The 15,400-nt window shown below is 37.2% G+C and overlaps 1 protein-coding gene across 2 annotated transcripts; it reads left to right on the top strand.

The window, feature by feature from the left end:
* Positions 1–4,947: 4,947 nt before the first annotated feature.
* Positions 4,948–14,793, top strand: LOC103988549 (protein PAT1 homolog 2). 2 transcript variants are annotated; one of them, XM_009407107.3, is made up of 5 exons: positions 4,948–5,544; positions 6,335–6,452; positions 7,114–7,170; positions 10,995–11,064; positions 12,140–14,793. In XM_009407107.3, exons 2-5 carry the CDS (start codon positions 6,339–6,341, stop codon positions 14,170–14,172), a joined length of 2,274 nt encoding a protein of 757 aa, XP_009405382.2. In that variant the 5' UTR covers positions 4,948–5,544; positions 6,335–6,338; the 3' UTR covers positions 14,173–14,793. The 2 variants fall into 2 exon arrangements, with proteins under 2 accessions (XP_009405382.2, XP_009405381.2); XM_009407106.3 differs by having other exon boundaries at positions 6,289–6,452.
* Positions 14,794–15,400: the final 607 nt, after the last annotated feature.

Raw genomic sequence — 15,400 nt, 5'->3', positions numbered from 1 at the left:
TCTTCTCCCTTCCCTTCCCTTCCCCGCATTGGGTGTGCAGTCGCATCTTCTTCCTCGGCCCAACCGTGAAGTAGATGCATTTATGACATCCCCGAGCCAAACCCACTTTTTGCTCTGATTAATGGGTGTTAGGAACTATTAATCTAATAATAATGTGCCCAATTCACTTACTAGATATCGAGGGTACGATGCAATTTAGGTTATAATATGAATACTCATGGAGATTACTAGGAAAGATCAAAGTTGATATGTTAGCTAGAGGTAGAAATCAATCAAGCACGGCTGGCAGTTAGGTTCTTAATCTTAGTGAATAGTCAAGATTAGCCAGTTAAATAATTGAAGTCAAAATTAATTAACCCTATATTTTGGTAGAATAAGCCAAATGCTGATGGCGCAGCACACATACGTAAACATATATGCACCTACATGCATGTACGTTAATGCACGTACGTACGTTGACATATAAATGTGCGTATATATATACATGCATGCTGCACTCAATTCATCAGAGAATGCTCAGAGTGGGAGAACCCCCCCAGAAGCTCCAACTCTCGTGAACCTCTCTTTGGCCTTTTCTCCTTGCTCGATCCAAGCTATTTTCTCTTTGTCTACAGCCAACTTCTCTCTCTCTCTCTCTCTCTCTCTCTCTCTCTACTCCTGTGGCTTTCACCCCCCCCCCCCCAAAAAGAAATCCTGTGATAACAGTATAAATCATCCACGAACACCAATCATTCTTGTTGATAGAATCTGCCAAACTGGTTGATTAGGCAATTGGCTCAACCACTGATGCATTACTGTGCATCAATAGGAATCCAAAAGATGTATGTTTACTAATATATATTTAGAACATGTCCCTGAATTTGGTATCTGTAACTCGCAGAACTGCTATAATTAAGCAGGATGAACATGACTGCTACAAGTGCAGCTCCAAAGTTGGACTGGTAGTGACTACCTTCTCCAGAATTCTAGGGTGATGTTATGATGCCATTGAACCAGGGTGCTCGATCATAACATCACCATAACATCTCTTCAGAATCTTAACACATGGCGGCATGCAGGTTATGTTGCATGTAGACAGATTTGTGGGAACACTTGCAGAACTGGAAGTGTAAGACACACATGTAGTAACAAAGGTTAGAAAGTGTAGAAGAATGACAAGCCCAATCGCTCTCCCCGCAAAGCTCAGCTCCACAGGACCACGGCATTCGCCACTCCTTAAATTCTTCCACAACTAGCAGTTGTTTCAGAAACCCAGCTCTCATATGTCTTTATCATTTTAACTGGGCAAATCTGTTCGATGACTACCAACAGCTCGAACACCAATCAAAGTCTGCAAGGAAGCTTCAGTTCTATCATCTTCTCTTGATCCGAGATCTTATCATCGTCATTTCATCCACACACCATCAGATCAGAATTAACTAATCTTAATGCATGAAAAGCTCCAAAAAAAGACTAACGCAAAGTTCTACAGGACTTACCTCTGTAATTGCATGCAGTGTATGCTTTTATGTAGCTTTAATTACGTTGTCCACAGTAATATGAAGAAATGGTACATTGCACTTGTGACCATCAATTGTTCTTTCCGTCGCCTTTGATGTAGCAATTCAAATAGCTAATATTGTTAGATTTGACAGCGACCAATCAAGAGTTGACATGTCTTGTCAAGTTGGTTATGAGAGTTCACTTAGTCAGGACACTGACGTAACACCATCTAAGAAGTATAATTATTAGTATGGTGATGTTATGATGCCACCTAACAAGGGTGCCCGATCAACCTAACATGTAAAAGGAGATCATTCTGCGCTAACACATAGGGGTTACACCTGAGGCCCTACAAACTAAGAGTCTCTCCAGATATATATTCACTGTAACATAAAACCTAAATGTTGCTAGTTTTAGTTTTATTTTTATATCCTATAACAGGAAAAATCACTCCTTCATGGATATCTCATTACTAGAATATAATTTTCTTACAAAAATATATATTCAAACTAAACAAGCATACAAGTGTAGTTTTGTAGGATTATTCGACCTTGAAAAGGTGTGTCATTAAGAAAGTGATAGTAGAAAAAAAATCAATTCCATCTTATCCAGAGGCATTCGATTCTCAATCATGAAAGGGATAGTATCCCAAAAAAAAAAGGATTATATCAAATCAAATTCGTCATATGGGGCAAAATCTGAGTCAAATAAGCGCCGTAGCTCGCTGAACATAATAATAAACCCACGAGTCTCAGACTACATTGGCTGCTTTCTGGATGGTTCTCGTATAATTAAAGCTGATGGGATGTGAACAAGGTGAGGTGGTGTCTTGAAAGAGACATCTTGTTTCTGGGTGGGGCTCCCAACCATGAGAAGGGCTGAGTTGTAGCATTCACTTCATGTGGACATGCACTTGCTCTGAACGTCTTTCTTTTAACTCTTCCGAGCAAGCCTGCATGATCTCCATGGGCCGCAGGTCCCTTTAATCATGCAGGAGGATCCACTGCTTTATCAATCCATGTCTTTTTCTGCTTAACGAAACACAAAAGACAGACTCGGTATCGAATGATAGATTGCACAATGCTCCAACAAACACAGTCATAAATAATCTAAACGTGCCAATGGCAATATAGTGAGAGCATCGACTCAGGGAATGGAGAAACTGCAAGGGAGGAAGGGAGGAAAAGATAAATGCTCTGAGACTGGGTTGAGAGTGGATCTAAGGTCCGGAGACCGAATCACCCATCAAAGATTAGAATTCCACCAAACACGATAAGTTTTGGACAAAAGATCATATCGATTTTGATATATCGGATTGAAGATGTGGATCAAATTTGACATTAATAGTATGGATGCTGACCAATGGATCATCAACAGCCAAGTTTCAGATTACAAGATCACATGATTGTCTGAAATTATTGTGTTGAAACAAAATCATCCTCTTTGAGTTTAACAACCATTTAATTTTTTTTTTTGCCATACTATTATAAGTTATGGATGTGCGCTGTTCATCAACTCTTTTATATATATATATATATATATTATTCATTCGACTCTTTTATTAAAGTTGACTATTTAGCTCATGTTCCCACATCAATTATTTTTCTAAAAATACTAACATGACAAAAAGTCGGAAGGTTTGACATTAGGCTTGTGAAGCATGCATCACTTTTCGAGTCAAACAAGAATACGAAAGTAGCTTCTTTTCTCTTTGGTTTCACTCTCATTCCTCTGGACACAAGGATTCAATCAGGCTCCTCTGATATTAGATCGGTTTTGACGTCATTTGTTATGATTCGTTTGACATGATAATATTAAATTTCCATTAATTTATAGAGCATGAAATCACTAGCTGAAGACGATATCTCCATGGGGCTCAGCTCGCGTGAATGCATGCAGTGGACCACGACCATGCCGATCCATCCTGAATAGAATGGCGAACGGATCGACTTGGCACCAAATGGTGGTTCCGAGTTCAGTGGCGTGTATCTTGCATGGACCCTGGAGGAGATGGTAAACCTGATTCCTCTACAGTTTCTCCAGTCTTCCGTCTCTCGATCTGCCAAATGCAATGAGTCGTGTCGTCAGAGAGTTTATGTGATCCATCGTTGACAAATGGCCATGAATCCAAGTCTCATATCCACGGACTGCTGCTGCAAAGTCTGAGAAGAAAAGGTTGCTTCAACCATCATTCATTCTTCTTCTGCTGTATTAAAGAAAGAGAGAAGACCTCGATGATCGTTGATTAGAGCAGCAGGTGTTTGCTTTCGGGCCCTCCTTCCCGAGCATCTCCTTTAATTTCCGTACTCAATTCCTGCGCTAGACGAGACGTGGATAAGAGGTTGACCTGAGCTGCGACATCTGGAGAACATCGAGTGCACCGACCTAATATATATAGACTTGTCCTCTTCCAGTCCATGAAGCCCACAAGATTTATCTTTCTTCTTCTTCTTCCATAAGCATGCATTACTAATAGTAGACGTAGGCAAGAGGCAAGTATTTAGCAAGTGGCATTTACTTTGGGATCTGACATTTAGGTTTCAAGCGAAACATTCTGTAGGATCTGTCCAGTGATTGGATCCAAGCCAGCAGCCAATTCAGTGACTTGTGTGGAGAATGCAGGAGGATGCAGAGGGCCATACTTGGGTTGGTGGATTATCTCATGTCTCATAAAATAATCCTACTGACTAAATCTTAAATTTATGTTGTTGAAATTAATAATTATATTTAAATTGAAAAAGTCTGTGCAAGATTATACCCACAGGAGAAGATTAAATTATAAATTTCATTCAATTAATATAAATAAATATGCTTATACATATTCTTTTATATCTTTTCTCTCACTTTCTGTAGAGAAAATCCAAGACTATTTTTCTCTTCATCTAGAGATATATAAAATATTTTATAAAATAATCGTATATTAATTTTTAAGATTTATTTCCTTAAAAAAATCATACTTTAATTTCTTCTCTTCCAAAAACACTAGTTTTAGGAATTAAAAAATACAACGAATTTGGTGATGCAATAATGATTATCTAAATATACATATGAGATATGATAAGAAAGAACTTAGGTGGAATTAATAACCCATCATACCTATTTTATAAATAGATCCATTTTGAATATATTATTATGTAATTAGGTACTTAAAATAAATAAATATATATATATATATATATATATATATATATATCATGCTACCATAGTAGTTAAAATTTATTATATAGGAATATATGACATATAAAAAAAGATACATAGAAAACTGTTTTAGGACCTTAAAAAAAAGGAATCATAAAAGTTTTGTAATAGGACAACCCAATTTTCTCACTTTTTTCCTTTACCTCTAAAAAACAAAAAAGCCAAAAAAAAAAAGACTATTATTATTATTATTATTATTATTATTATTATTATTATTTATACCAGGTTTTTTGTCCTCACGCCTCATGCCCACTCGATTCGTCCTCACCCTCTCCGCCACATAATCCCACATCTCTCTCTCTCTGGGATCCGATCATTAATCCTACTGCTAAAACCACAAGTGTTGGCTTATGATTGTTGGGGAGGCAGAGTTTAATCCAAAGATCGATGTCATTAGTCTAAATTAACATGAATAAAAATTAAGAATATTTTTCTCTTTCTCTCTCTTTCACCACCGCCACGGCCTTATATCTGTTCATCCGTCGATGGACATTACAAGCTGCATAAAGACGATCATAGAATTATATACCCATTAAAACCCTCTCACCTTCACTCTCCTTATAAATATTTCTTTTGGAGTAGTTTTAGGTTCTTATTCTGTTATTATTTCTTTTCATCGGACTTCTTTTTTTAGTCTTCCGGCCATCGAGGTTGGATCTTTTTTGCAGCCAGATCTCAGTTCTCGCCAAACAACCTTAGGGTAGATTCGAATTCGGGGCCTTGCTTTTTTTTTTTCCTTGTCTTTGTGGTCGTGATTTCCGATACTAGGGCTCTCGTTTATGGCGGTGATCGATGGAGAAGGCGGGGGCTCGGAGGACGCAGGCGCCGGTGATGGGATTGGAGGACACGGCGGCGGTGTCTCTGGTGAGATCTCTCTTTTCTTTTTCTCTTCTCGTTTTTCATCGAGATCTCGGTCTATATGGTGCTGTAGATTTGGTTTTGTGGGTTGATTTGGTGGAAAGATTGGTTCTTGATGGAGTCGTACTGTTGAATTGGGTTTAAGGGATGTGGGATGCCGCTTTCTCGTCGGGTTTTTCTTCTGTATCTTTTGCACGAGGTCTTCAGGTGATCGTAAAGTGACTTGGACAAGTGGTTGGCCTTCTAGTGGCGGATCCATCTTTTGTCTTAATGCCAAAATGACGAACTTGTTCTTTTTTTTTCTCGTATCAGGAAAACGATGCCTATATTATTTTTTTTAGTCGGATGTTGATTTCTGTTTCTTCCTTCTCTGGGTACTTGCTCTCTGATCTTGTTGGTCTACGTGGCCTTGGATTTGAAATGGTCAGCTAGCCCTCTTAGTGGGCACCTGGACATGAAAACCTGACTTCTTGTATATGGTGATTAAACTAAGCTAATTGTTCAAACTTAGAACGTTTAGTTGTGACTAGGTACGAGATCTTTCAAACAAGGCACATGCGACACGGTCTTCCCGTATTTTTTACGATTTCATTGAGTTTCAATGTTTGCATGTGTAATGCCTCCATGAATTCTGTTCCTTACTCTACGTCAGCTGTTAAGCAAGGATGATGGTACTGAAATTGCTATGTTTAGCTAATAAATCTTGGTTCGTATTTAACTTCATCTCATGCCTTCTTACTCTCGATGCAGATATAGCTCAATTTGATGCTTCACAATATGCATTTTTTGGAAATAGTGTCATGGAGGAAGTTGAGCTAGGGGGATTGGAAGATGATGATGTTGGTGACGATTCTGGCTTTCTTGGGATTGATGATGAGGATTATCAATTTTCTTACCTGGGGGATAGAATAGAAGTAAGTCTCTTCAACAGGAATACACAATTACTTGATATTGTCATCATTCATATCCTAATTATGCTTCCTAGTTTATTTTAATTTGGTTTATATCAACATTGCTGGAGTCAATCTTCACTACTGATTTTCACTCATATCTATTCCATTGTATCTGGTAGCTTGGTTTCGTCTGTTAACACTTTGATACCAATGTGGATTCTTATGTTTACCATGAATGTCTTGATATTGATATTTTGCTTTGTACATGCTTTCAAGCTTGCTGCTGCTCCACTCCATAGTTTTGTGTGCAACTTTAATATACAATATTAGCTTATCTTTATTATGTCAACATTGGATACATTATGATCAAAACTGACAGAGTATTAAATTTGTTATATTTTGGTTAAAGTCATTCTAATCAGCAAACTTTCCTGTTTCTTGTGCTGTTCCCTTTTAACCATTAATCTCTATTAAGCAGCTATTCATCTTTTTCCTATCTTGTTCTTCTGAATTATTGTTCTTGCATGCAAAGATGCATGAATATACTTTTTTATGCTAATATCGCATATATGAGTTTTGCACCTATGATGTTGGTTCATTTGAGCACATATCTTGCTCTGACAGTATGGAAGTGGTTTTATGAAGCCCTGTTCTTAATAAAACAATCTTACCATATTTACAGGGGGAAGGCATTGGATCCATCACTGATATTGATGACCTTGCAAGTACCTTTTCAAAGGTTAGTTTTTTTCCCCATGTTTTATTCATATAGATATTTTCCAGTAAAGTGTTATGGATCACAAGTCTATAGAATTACTAGATATAGTAAAGACCTAATGGGCCTGGAAGCTATTAGCTTCCTTGATGGTACGGGAAGTAATTGAAGCTTGAAGGTGTGGAGTATGCATAAGACATATGCATCATGTTACCTATGTTATCTTGAACTTTAAGAATCAAATACATGTTCTTGATCGACCGCCATGCTAATGCCTCTTGGAGTTGAGATATTTTCTTTTATCATTTTATTTTAGGACTTTTAATGAGGTTAGTTGGTGATGACTAATGATTTCATGACAGTATTGGAGTAGCAATAAGTGAAAATTGTCCAGTTAATGTCTTGGTAGAATATGATAAAGTACCAATCTGAGGCACATATTTGTCTCATTTGGTTTAATACAGGTGCTATCTTTCTGCTGGATAATTGACATATATAGTGCTATCTGAATTTACATATTCTTGAGTCAAATGCTTGCTAGACTGTTTGCCTATAGAATATATACTATTAACTTACAGTGGCTTTCCCTATCATCATGACATGAAGTAAGTTATTTTGGATTTTGAGGCTTATTATATCTTCTATTATTTCACATTCTGCCATTAGCTGGTATCATATTAATAGCTTGAAAATTCCTATATACCTTGGTTTCTTGGTTTTATTTGGCATTCTGATAACTCTATCATTAAGCTTTAGGAAAGAGTTATTGAAAGCAGGATAAGACTTGAAACAAATATCTCTGAAAGTCAATTTGGTTTTATGACACGAAGATCAACCATAGAATTTATTTATTTATTAAGATACTTAACGAAAAAGTATAGGGAAAAAAAGAAAGATTTGTATATGATTTTTATTGATTTAGAGAAAACCTATGATGGAGTTCATAGAGATTTATTATGGTCGGTTTTTAAAAAAGATATATCCATCAATTATATTAATGTTATTAAGGATATGCATAATAATGGAACCATTAGTGTTAGAACTAAAGGGAGTGTGTCTAGTGAGTTTCCTATTAGCATAAGATTACATCAATGTTTCGCATTAAGTCCCTACCTTTTCACATTGATAATGGATGACTTTTCTAGTTATTTACATAATAGACCTCTTTGGTATATGTTATTTGTTGATGAAATTGTCTTAGTTGATGAGAGTCTAGGTGAAATTAATTATAAACTTCAGTTATGGAGATGATTCTTATAAACTAAAGGTTTTAGATTAAGTAAGACTAAAACTGAATATACGAGACATAATTTAAGTAATATTAGGAATAGACAGGAGAATATGGTTAAGTTGGATGAACAAGAAGTTTCTTCAAGTAAAGGCTTTAGGCATATTTTGAATCAATTATTCAACAAGATGAAGAGATCGATAAAATATTATTCATAGAGTAAAATAGGATGGTTAAGATGACGAGGGACGTAAGGAGTTTTGTGTGATCATTGGATAGATACCTTTCAGATTAAAAGAAAGAAGACAGTTGTGAGACCAACAATGCTTTATGGATTTGAGTGTTGGGTAGTTAAGAAACAATATATACAAAAAGTTAGTGTTGCTGAGATGGATGTGTGAAGTTACTAGAAAAGATAATAAAGAAAATATTTTTATCCGTGAATAATTAGGTATCATTGTATTGTATTAATAGAGGATAAGATGAGAGAGAATTATTTAAGATGGTATAGACATGTGCTTAGGAGGCATATGGATGTCATAATCAGAAGAGGTGAAATGATTAATATTAGTGGTACGAGGAAAGGTAGAGGAAGACCTAAAAAGAGCTTAATAGAAATTATAAATAAAGATTAAGTATTCTAAAGTTAACATATGACTTTTTATAGATCTCAACGGTGGCAAAAGATCCATGTAGGAGACCCTAATAGTTGTGATTTATAGCTTTGTTGTTGTTGCTATTGTTGTTATTGTACCTTAGTGTCGTTGTATCTTCTGTTTTATTCTTCTTGCCGCATTAGATGCTCACATATGCATCCATATTTAGTTCTCATGATTGGTTCATTCTTATGCAACTTTTGGTAAACGAAAATTAATAAAGTGAAGATTGCGTATAACCTGGTGCAGTCTGATGCTTTCAGCATGCCTTAGTGTTGTTGTAAACCAGACTTTGAAATATCGATGACTAGTTGAGAGTTACAAGATTTCACCTTGAGGGCATCGATTTTTTGTAACGTGTTTCCTAAAAATTAACACCTTAAGGCTTTGTCAGTTGACCAAAATTTGGTCTAGGTTTCTAGAATCTATGACTTCCAACTAAAGGCTCCTTAGATATTGCTTCTCCTAAAGCTTTAAGATTTAAATTTTTCATGTATTGGCGTTCATGAATATGTCATATTAGTCAAGGGCCTGACGCATCTGCTTGATGCTTACATTAGATGTGTGCCTGGTGCATGATCTCATGCCTTAAATGGAACACAAATATGTTACATAGTCCTTCCACAACCAGTAGAGGGAAAGTTTGATTTCTTTTCTTTCTTGTTATGGACTGAAATGGCAAGCTTTCTGAATTTTTGCTATAGAAGCTCTTGTCATTAAAGAAGCTTAAGCATGCAATTTATGTAGCTCTGTTGTTTTTCTATTAACATGATCTTATATAATTTTCAAAGACTGTACGAGTTTGGGGCTTAAGACATAGATCTCACCTTATCAAGATACTGGATGTGATACCTTGGCCATCCTCTTTTTTAGAATTGTTTTCTGTGGTTGACTTTCCTATATGACAACATGCGGCCATTATATGATAATACAGCTGGAATATGTTGAAAGATTTTGCTCTCCACAGCAGGAAGGAGGAATGTTTTTTCAACATAATCTGTATAAATTTTTTTGCCTTTTTTTATAGATTAAACTGTACGAACAACCTCTTTTGCTATATATTTGCTTGAATGACTGTTTTATGAGGATGAGAAGGCACCACCTATCATGGTTTGATGTTTTGGGTATCAGGCCCATGCCTGTCCCCAAATGGACCGATACAGGTTCGGCATGTGCCAGCATACTGATACACGATATGCTGCACATGCCACAGAACTTTTTTTAAGATTCGAGAACATTTGAAGAGGTATGTGCCATGGTCCATGCCGTCTATCGTACAGGACATACCAGTCTAGGAGAAATGTAGAACTATGTACCTATTCTATGTTGAAACAAGCAACAATGCATGTACTTCCAACTCTTCTATGTTCAAAATGGAAGCATTTATGTTCCTTGGAGGCCTATTGTGGGTAATTTTTCTATGATTGGATATTAGCAAAATATTGTGATGGGTTTAAAAAGACTATGCATTATGGTACTCCACTTCTATATTTGCTACAAATTTTTATCTTGTAAGTTTCTTCCCCTTGTTTAGTTCTAATTGATGGTTATGACTCGTGGATTTTGGTTCCTTTTTTTTGTTTCTTTAGTGCCATATAGTTAGCACAACTTAGGCATGTTCAGATAGGCTACGATTCATTACATTCAGTTGTCTTGGATTTGAAGACCAATGAGATATATGCATTTCATTCGAATGATTACTTTTGCAAAGGCAGCTGTTTAAGAAACACATTGTTTGTCCTGGCAATACTCTAAGCATCTTGATATTGCAAGTTTCAATGGGTTGACACTTTGTTTGTAGAAAATATGTTCACTGTGCATGATCATAAGTAGTCTATTATTGTGCTATATTTGTTGTTATAGCTGTTAAACCTGGAAATTTATTGGTCCATGTATCATATGCTCATGGTTATATGCTGCTGCACCATATTTTGTTAATTATATTTATTTTTGGTTTCTTTTAGTTGAACAAGAATACTGTTGAACTGAGGAGCACGGGGGTAATTGGTGATAGGGGTTCTTTATCTAGGGAAGGTAAGGTTATTTCTGTTAATAAGATATTCCAATAAGTAGAGTGTTTATTTGAAAAAAATTTGTTTTGTGAAGATATATGCAAAGGGGAACATCAGTTTATAGTTGTGTGTGCCATGGTTTATTAGAATATAAGAAGTCATAGGCTAAACTTCTTGATGATTCTTAATTAACATGGTGGTCTGTTGAAAACTGCATGTTAAAAATATATGGCTGTGGTTCATTGGAAACTGCATGCTGAAAGATATATGGCAGTAATTTTTCACTGGATCTGATTGTTTTCAAATTTTTGGACGAGCATGATTGATGTTATAAATGGTACAACATGACTATAATTCTATTTGTGCTACCTCTTTCCTTATTGAGAGGTGTCTTCTAGAGTTATATCAATTGCAATGGAACTTGCCCATTTAGTCATCATCTTCTCAACTTCTTTTGATGACTGTATATTCCGTGACTACAATTTCACAAGGGTAACAGCAAGCTTCCAATTGCTACTCCAGTTAAGATTGGTAGAAAAATAGTAATGTTATGATGTTAAGGGGTCTTGTGATTGCCTTTTGTATAGAGGCATAATACCTGATACATGCTTATGCTTCTGTCTTGGCTTGATATGTACGACTTGTCTTTGAAACCTTCAATATCTGGTTTTTGCATGCTAGAACTAAGATGTAACTTTTTACATGAAGTCCCCTCCTTTTGAAGATCTTTAGCAAAATTTTCCTGTATAAGTTTCAGGCACATCTCTTGAGACCTGTGTTTTCAGATTTTGTAAGTTTCTGAAGAAGTTCCTAGAAACTACATAAGATGTAATGAGTATCATCCAAGATGTAATGATTAAATTCTCTCTCCTTGCATATATAGTGTCATATTTGCGACTCGTTTGCTTGCTTATGATCTCCTTTTCTTTGCATCAAGTTAAATTGTTGATTTACTTTCTGTGTGAATTAAATTGTTTCATATACCTGTTAGGACTTAATTTGGTAACATAATTCTTAATGAATTTGATATTCCAAGCTTGTTGACCTGTCCGACAACTTGGTCAATGAACACTTTTTGACTAATATTCTCTGTTTAGGTTCATCAACAGCAAACTGGGCACAGGAGCCAGGATTCTCAAACTGGCAAGATCAGCATATATTAGATGTCGAAAATGTCCAGGATGGTAGAAGGTGGTGGTCACATCCACATCCTCATTCAGGGCATTTTACGGACTCCAGACCTCTGTACAGAACATCCTCCTCTCCTCAGCAGCAACAACAATTCCAACCTAGTGAACCAATCCATATACCAAAATCTCATCACATTTCCTTTCCTCCACCTGGTGCACCCTCACAGTTTTTCCCACATCACACACACCATGGAATGGTTTCATCTCCTCCTGGTGTCCAGGTGCCTTTCTCTCCGCCAAATCCCTATCCTTTATCCCAACTTCGTCCTTCAGCAGCACTGGCTCAGTTTTGTCCACCTGGGCTCCCCGGTAATATCAGGCAACAGAATCATTGGTCAGAACGACCTAGTTTCCTTTCATGGGACAATTCAAATATGTTATCTGATGTCACCCAGCATCACAGGCCTCAGTTAAACAATTCAGTTCCTTCTCAACTGCTGACACAACAACAACAACAACAACATGGAATTCACCAACTTTTGCCTCCAATCTCACATTTTCCCCACATGCAGCCTCAGCAGTTCCACCCTGGTCATTCCCCATCACAGATGATGAATAGGTTTGAAGCTGAGTTTAGAGACCCGAGATTGAGACCAATGTCCAGGGGGAGACAGAGCTTTGGTTTTTCTCAACAGTCTTCTGATATTGGCAGCCAGAAGTTAGATAATGGGTGGCCAAAATTTCGTTCAAAGTACATGACAACTGAAGAGCTTGAAAATATTTTGAGAATGCAACACGCTGCAACTCATTGCAATGACCCCTACATAGATGATTATTATCACCAAGCTTGCCTAGCAAAAAAATCTGCTGGATCAAGTATGAAGCACCATTTCTGCCCAAATGTCACCAAGGATCTGTCTTTTAGAGCACGGTCAAAGGACGAGCCACATGCGTATCTCCGGGTGGATGCTCTTGGAAGACTTTCCTTCTCCTCAATCCGTAGACCTCGTCCGCTTCTTGAAGTTGAATCACAATCAGCAACAGTGGATAACATCTACGACCAGAAATCACCTATAAAGCCTCTAGAGCAGGAACCTATGTTGGCTGCTAGAATCACCATTGAGGATGGCTTTTGCCTTCTGCTTGCTGTAGATGACATCGATCGCCTCTTAAAATTCAGCCAGCCACAGGATGGTGGCTCCCAACTTAGGAGGAAAAGGGAATTCCTCTTACAAGAGCTTGTTGCATCACTTCAGCTAGTTGATCCATTTAGCCCTGGTAAATCTGGCCACTCTGGGCTAACCCCAAATGATGATATTGTGTTTCTTCGCCTAGTCTTTCTGCCAAAGGGCCGGAAGCTTCTTTCCCGGTACCTTCAACTCCTAATCCCAAGCAGTAGTGAGCTAATCCGTGTCATTTGCATGGCTATATTCCGCCACCTGAGATTTCTATTTGGAGTCCTGCCATTGGATTCTAGTTCACCTGAAAGCACAGTTAATCTTGCAAAGACTATTTCTTTATGCATAAATGGCATGGACCTTAGTGCTCTCAGTGCTTGCCTAGCTGCCATTGTTTGTTCCTCGGAACAGCCACCTCTTCGTCCACTTGGAAGCTCTGCTGGTGATTGTGCCACCGTCATCATAAAATCCCTTCTTGATAAGGCGACTGAGCTGCTGACAGACCGTAATACTGCTACCAACCATAGCATACCTAGCCGTAATATGTGGCAGGCATCATTTGATGCCTTCTTTGGGCTTCTCACAAAGTACTGTCTTAGTAAATATGACAGTATAATGCAGTCTGTACCTCTCCAGGCTCCAAATGCTGCTATTGCTGGGCCAGAAGTCACCGGAGCTATACGCAGGGAGATGCCTGTGGAGTTGTTACGAGCTAGTCTCCCTCATACTAACGATCATCAGCGTAAGCTACTGCTTGATTTTGCTCAAAGAACGATCCCTGCTACTGAACACAATGCTGATGGGGGGAACAATGGGCATTAACTTATCAATTAGTTCAGGGTTCATGTGCCACATAATGCTTTGAAGAAAAAGCAGTTGGTTATTTGACATTCTTCTCCCTCCAAACAACCAAGACAAGCTGTTGCCTGGGGAAGGGGAAAAGACTGTTGGGCAGATTCGCACGGTGTTATTATCCTATTATTATTTTTAACTTCCGCTTTCGCTGCTGTTTTTAGAAACCCGTAGAACTACTTCGTATATTGCACTTGCTTTTATGAACCAAAATATTGTTGGAGTTTTGACTGGAAGACTTCTTCTGGGGAGCTTATTTTGGTGCTCTGGATTGGAACTCCAGATAAGTAGGGATAGGAAATTGTACAGATTCTGTTGCATTCGGAAGCATTTCCTCATCGGCCGTTGTGTTGTCCAAGGTTGGTTCTGGTAGACGTAGGCGAGGCGTGTAAACCTTTTCTTCTTTTCTTGTTTAATTGCTTGTTTTGGAGGAGTTAGCCTTCAGCTGTACTCGTGAGGGAGTTGTGAAAACCATGCTACTGTTTTATGTTTTATCTGCATAAATTGCTTTTGATCATTTGTTGTTCTTCGAGTTCGGAGAAAACCATGAATAATTTACCTGTTTTCCCATATGAATTTAATTGGTTTCAAGTGGCTGGTTAGATGGCATTTGGTCAGGTTTTTACTGCACTTGGTTTTGGATATCAGCTGCACACATTGATCCAAATCTTGCCACTTGCATCACATATTTAAGATGTGTGTTCATTCCTGGTGGATGAAGCTTATTTGGTTGACTTGCAAGAAGCTTTCCTTGTATCCTGGTTATCATCTTTATGTTACCTCAGCTATCCCTACTATTGCTACCAGACTAAGTTATTTATTATCATTATTATATATTATATTTTTGGAATTTTGTATGATTTTTTATTTATTTTGATGAGTAAAGAAATAAATTGAGAGTAGAATTCATCACTAGATGTTTATACCTTAGTAAAATATAAATGAAAAATGAGCAAGCCTGCTGATCAATCTAAATTGGTCTTGTTTGATAAGATAAATTGAACCAAACACTTATTTGGTTGGTTCTGTCCATATTCTCCAATTACGTAAAAGTTTTTTTTAATATTATATTTTTTTTATTTATGCTGAATTCAGTATCGAAGGAGAATTTGTATCATAATAATTCATAGCCTTTATGAATTGGATCTCATATATTATATTAAAAGATCAATCTGGACTTGGCATTCTATGTTAAAAG

The sequence above is a fragment of the Musa acuminata genome, chromosome BXJ1-6 (assembly GCF_036884655.1).
Source record: "Musa acuminata AAA Group cultivar baxijiao chromosome BXJ1-6, Cavendish_Baxijiao_AAA, whole genome shotgun sequence".
In the NCBI taxonomy this organism is placed as follows: domain Eukaryota; kingdom Viridiplantae; phylum Streptophyta; class Magnoliopsida; order Zingiberales; family Musaceae; genus Musa; species Musa acuminata.
Note: the sequence above shows the minus strand (reverse complement) of the source record. Positions and strands in the feature narration are given on the sequence as shown.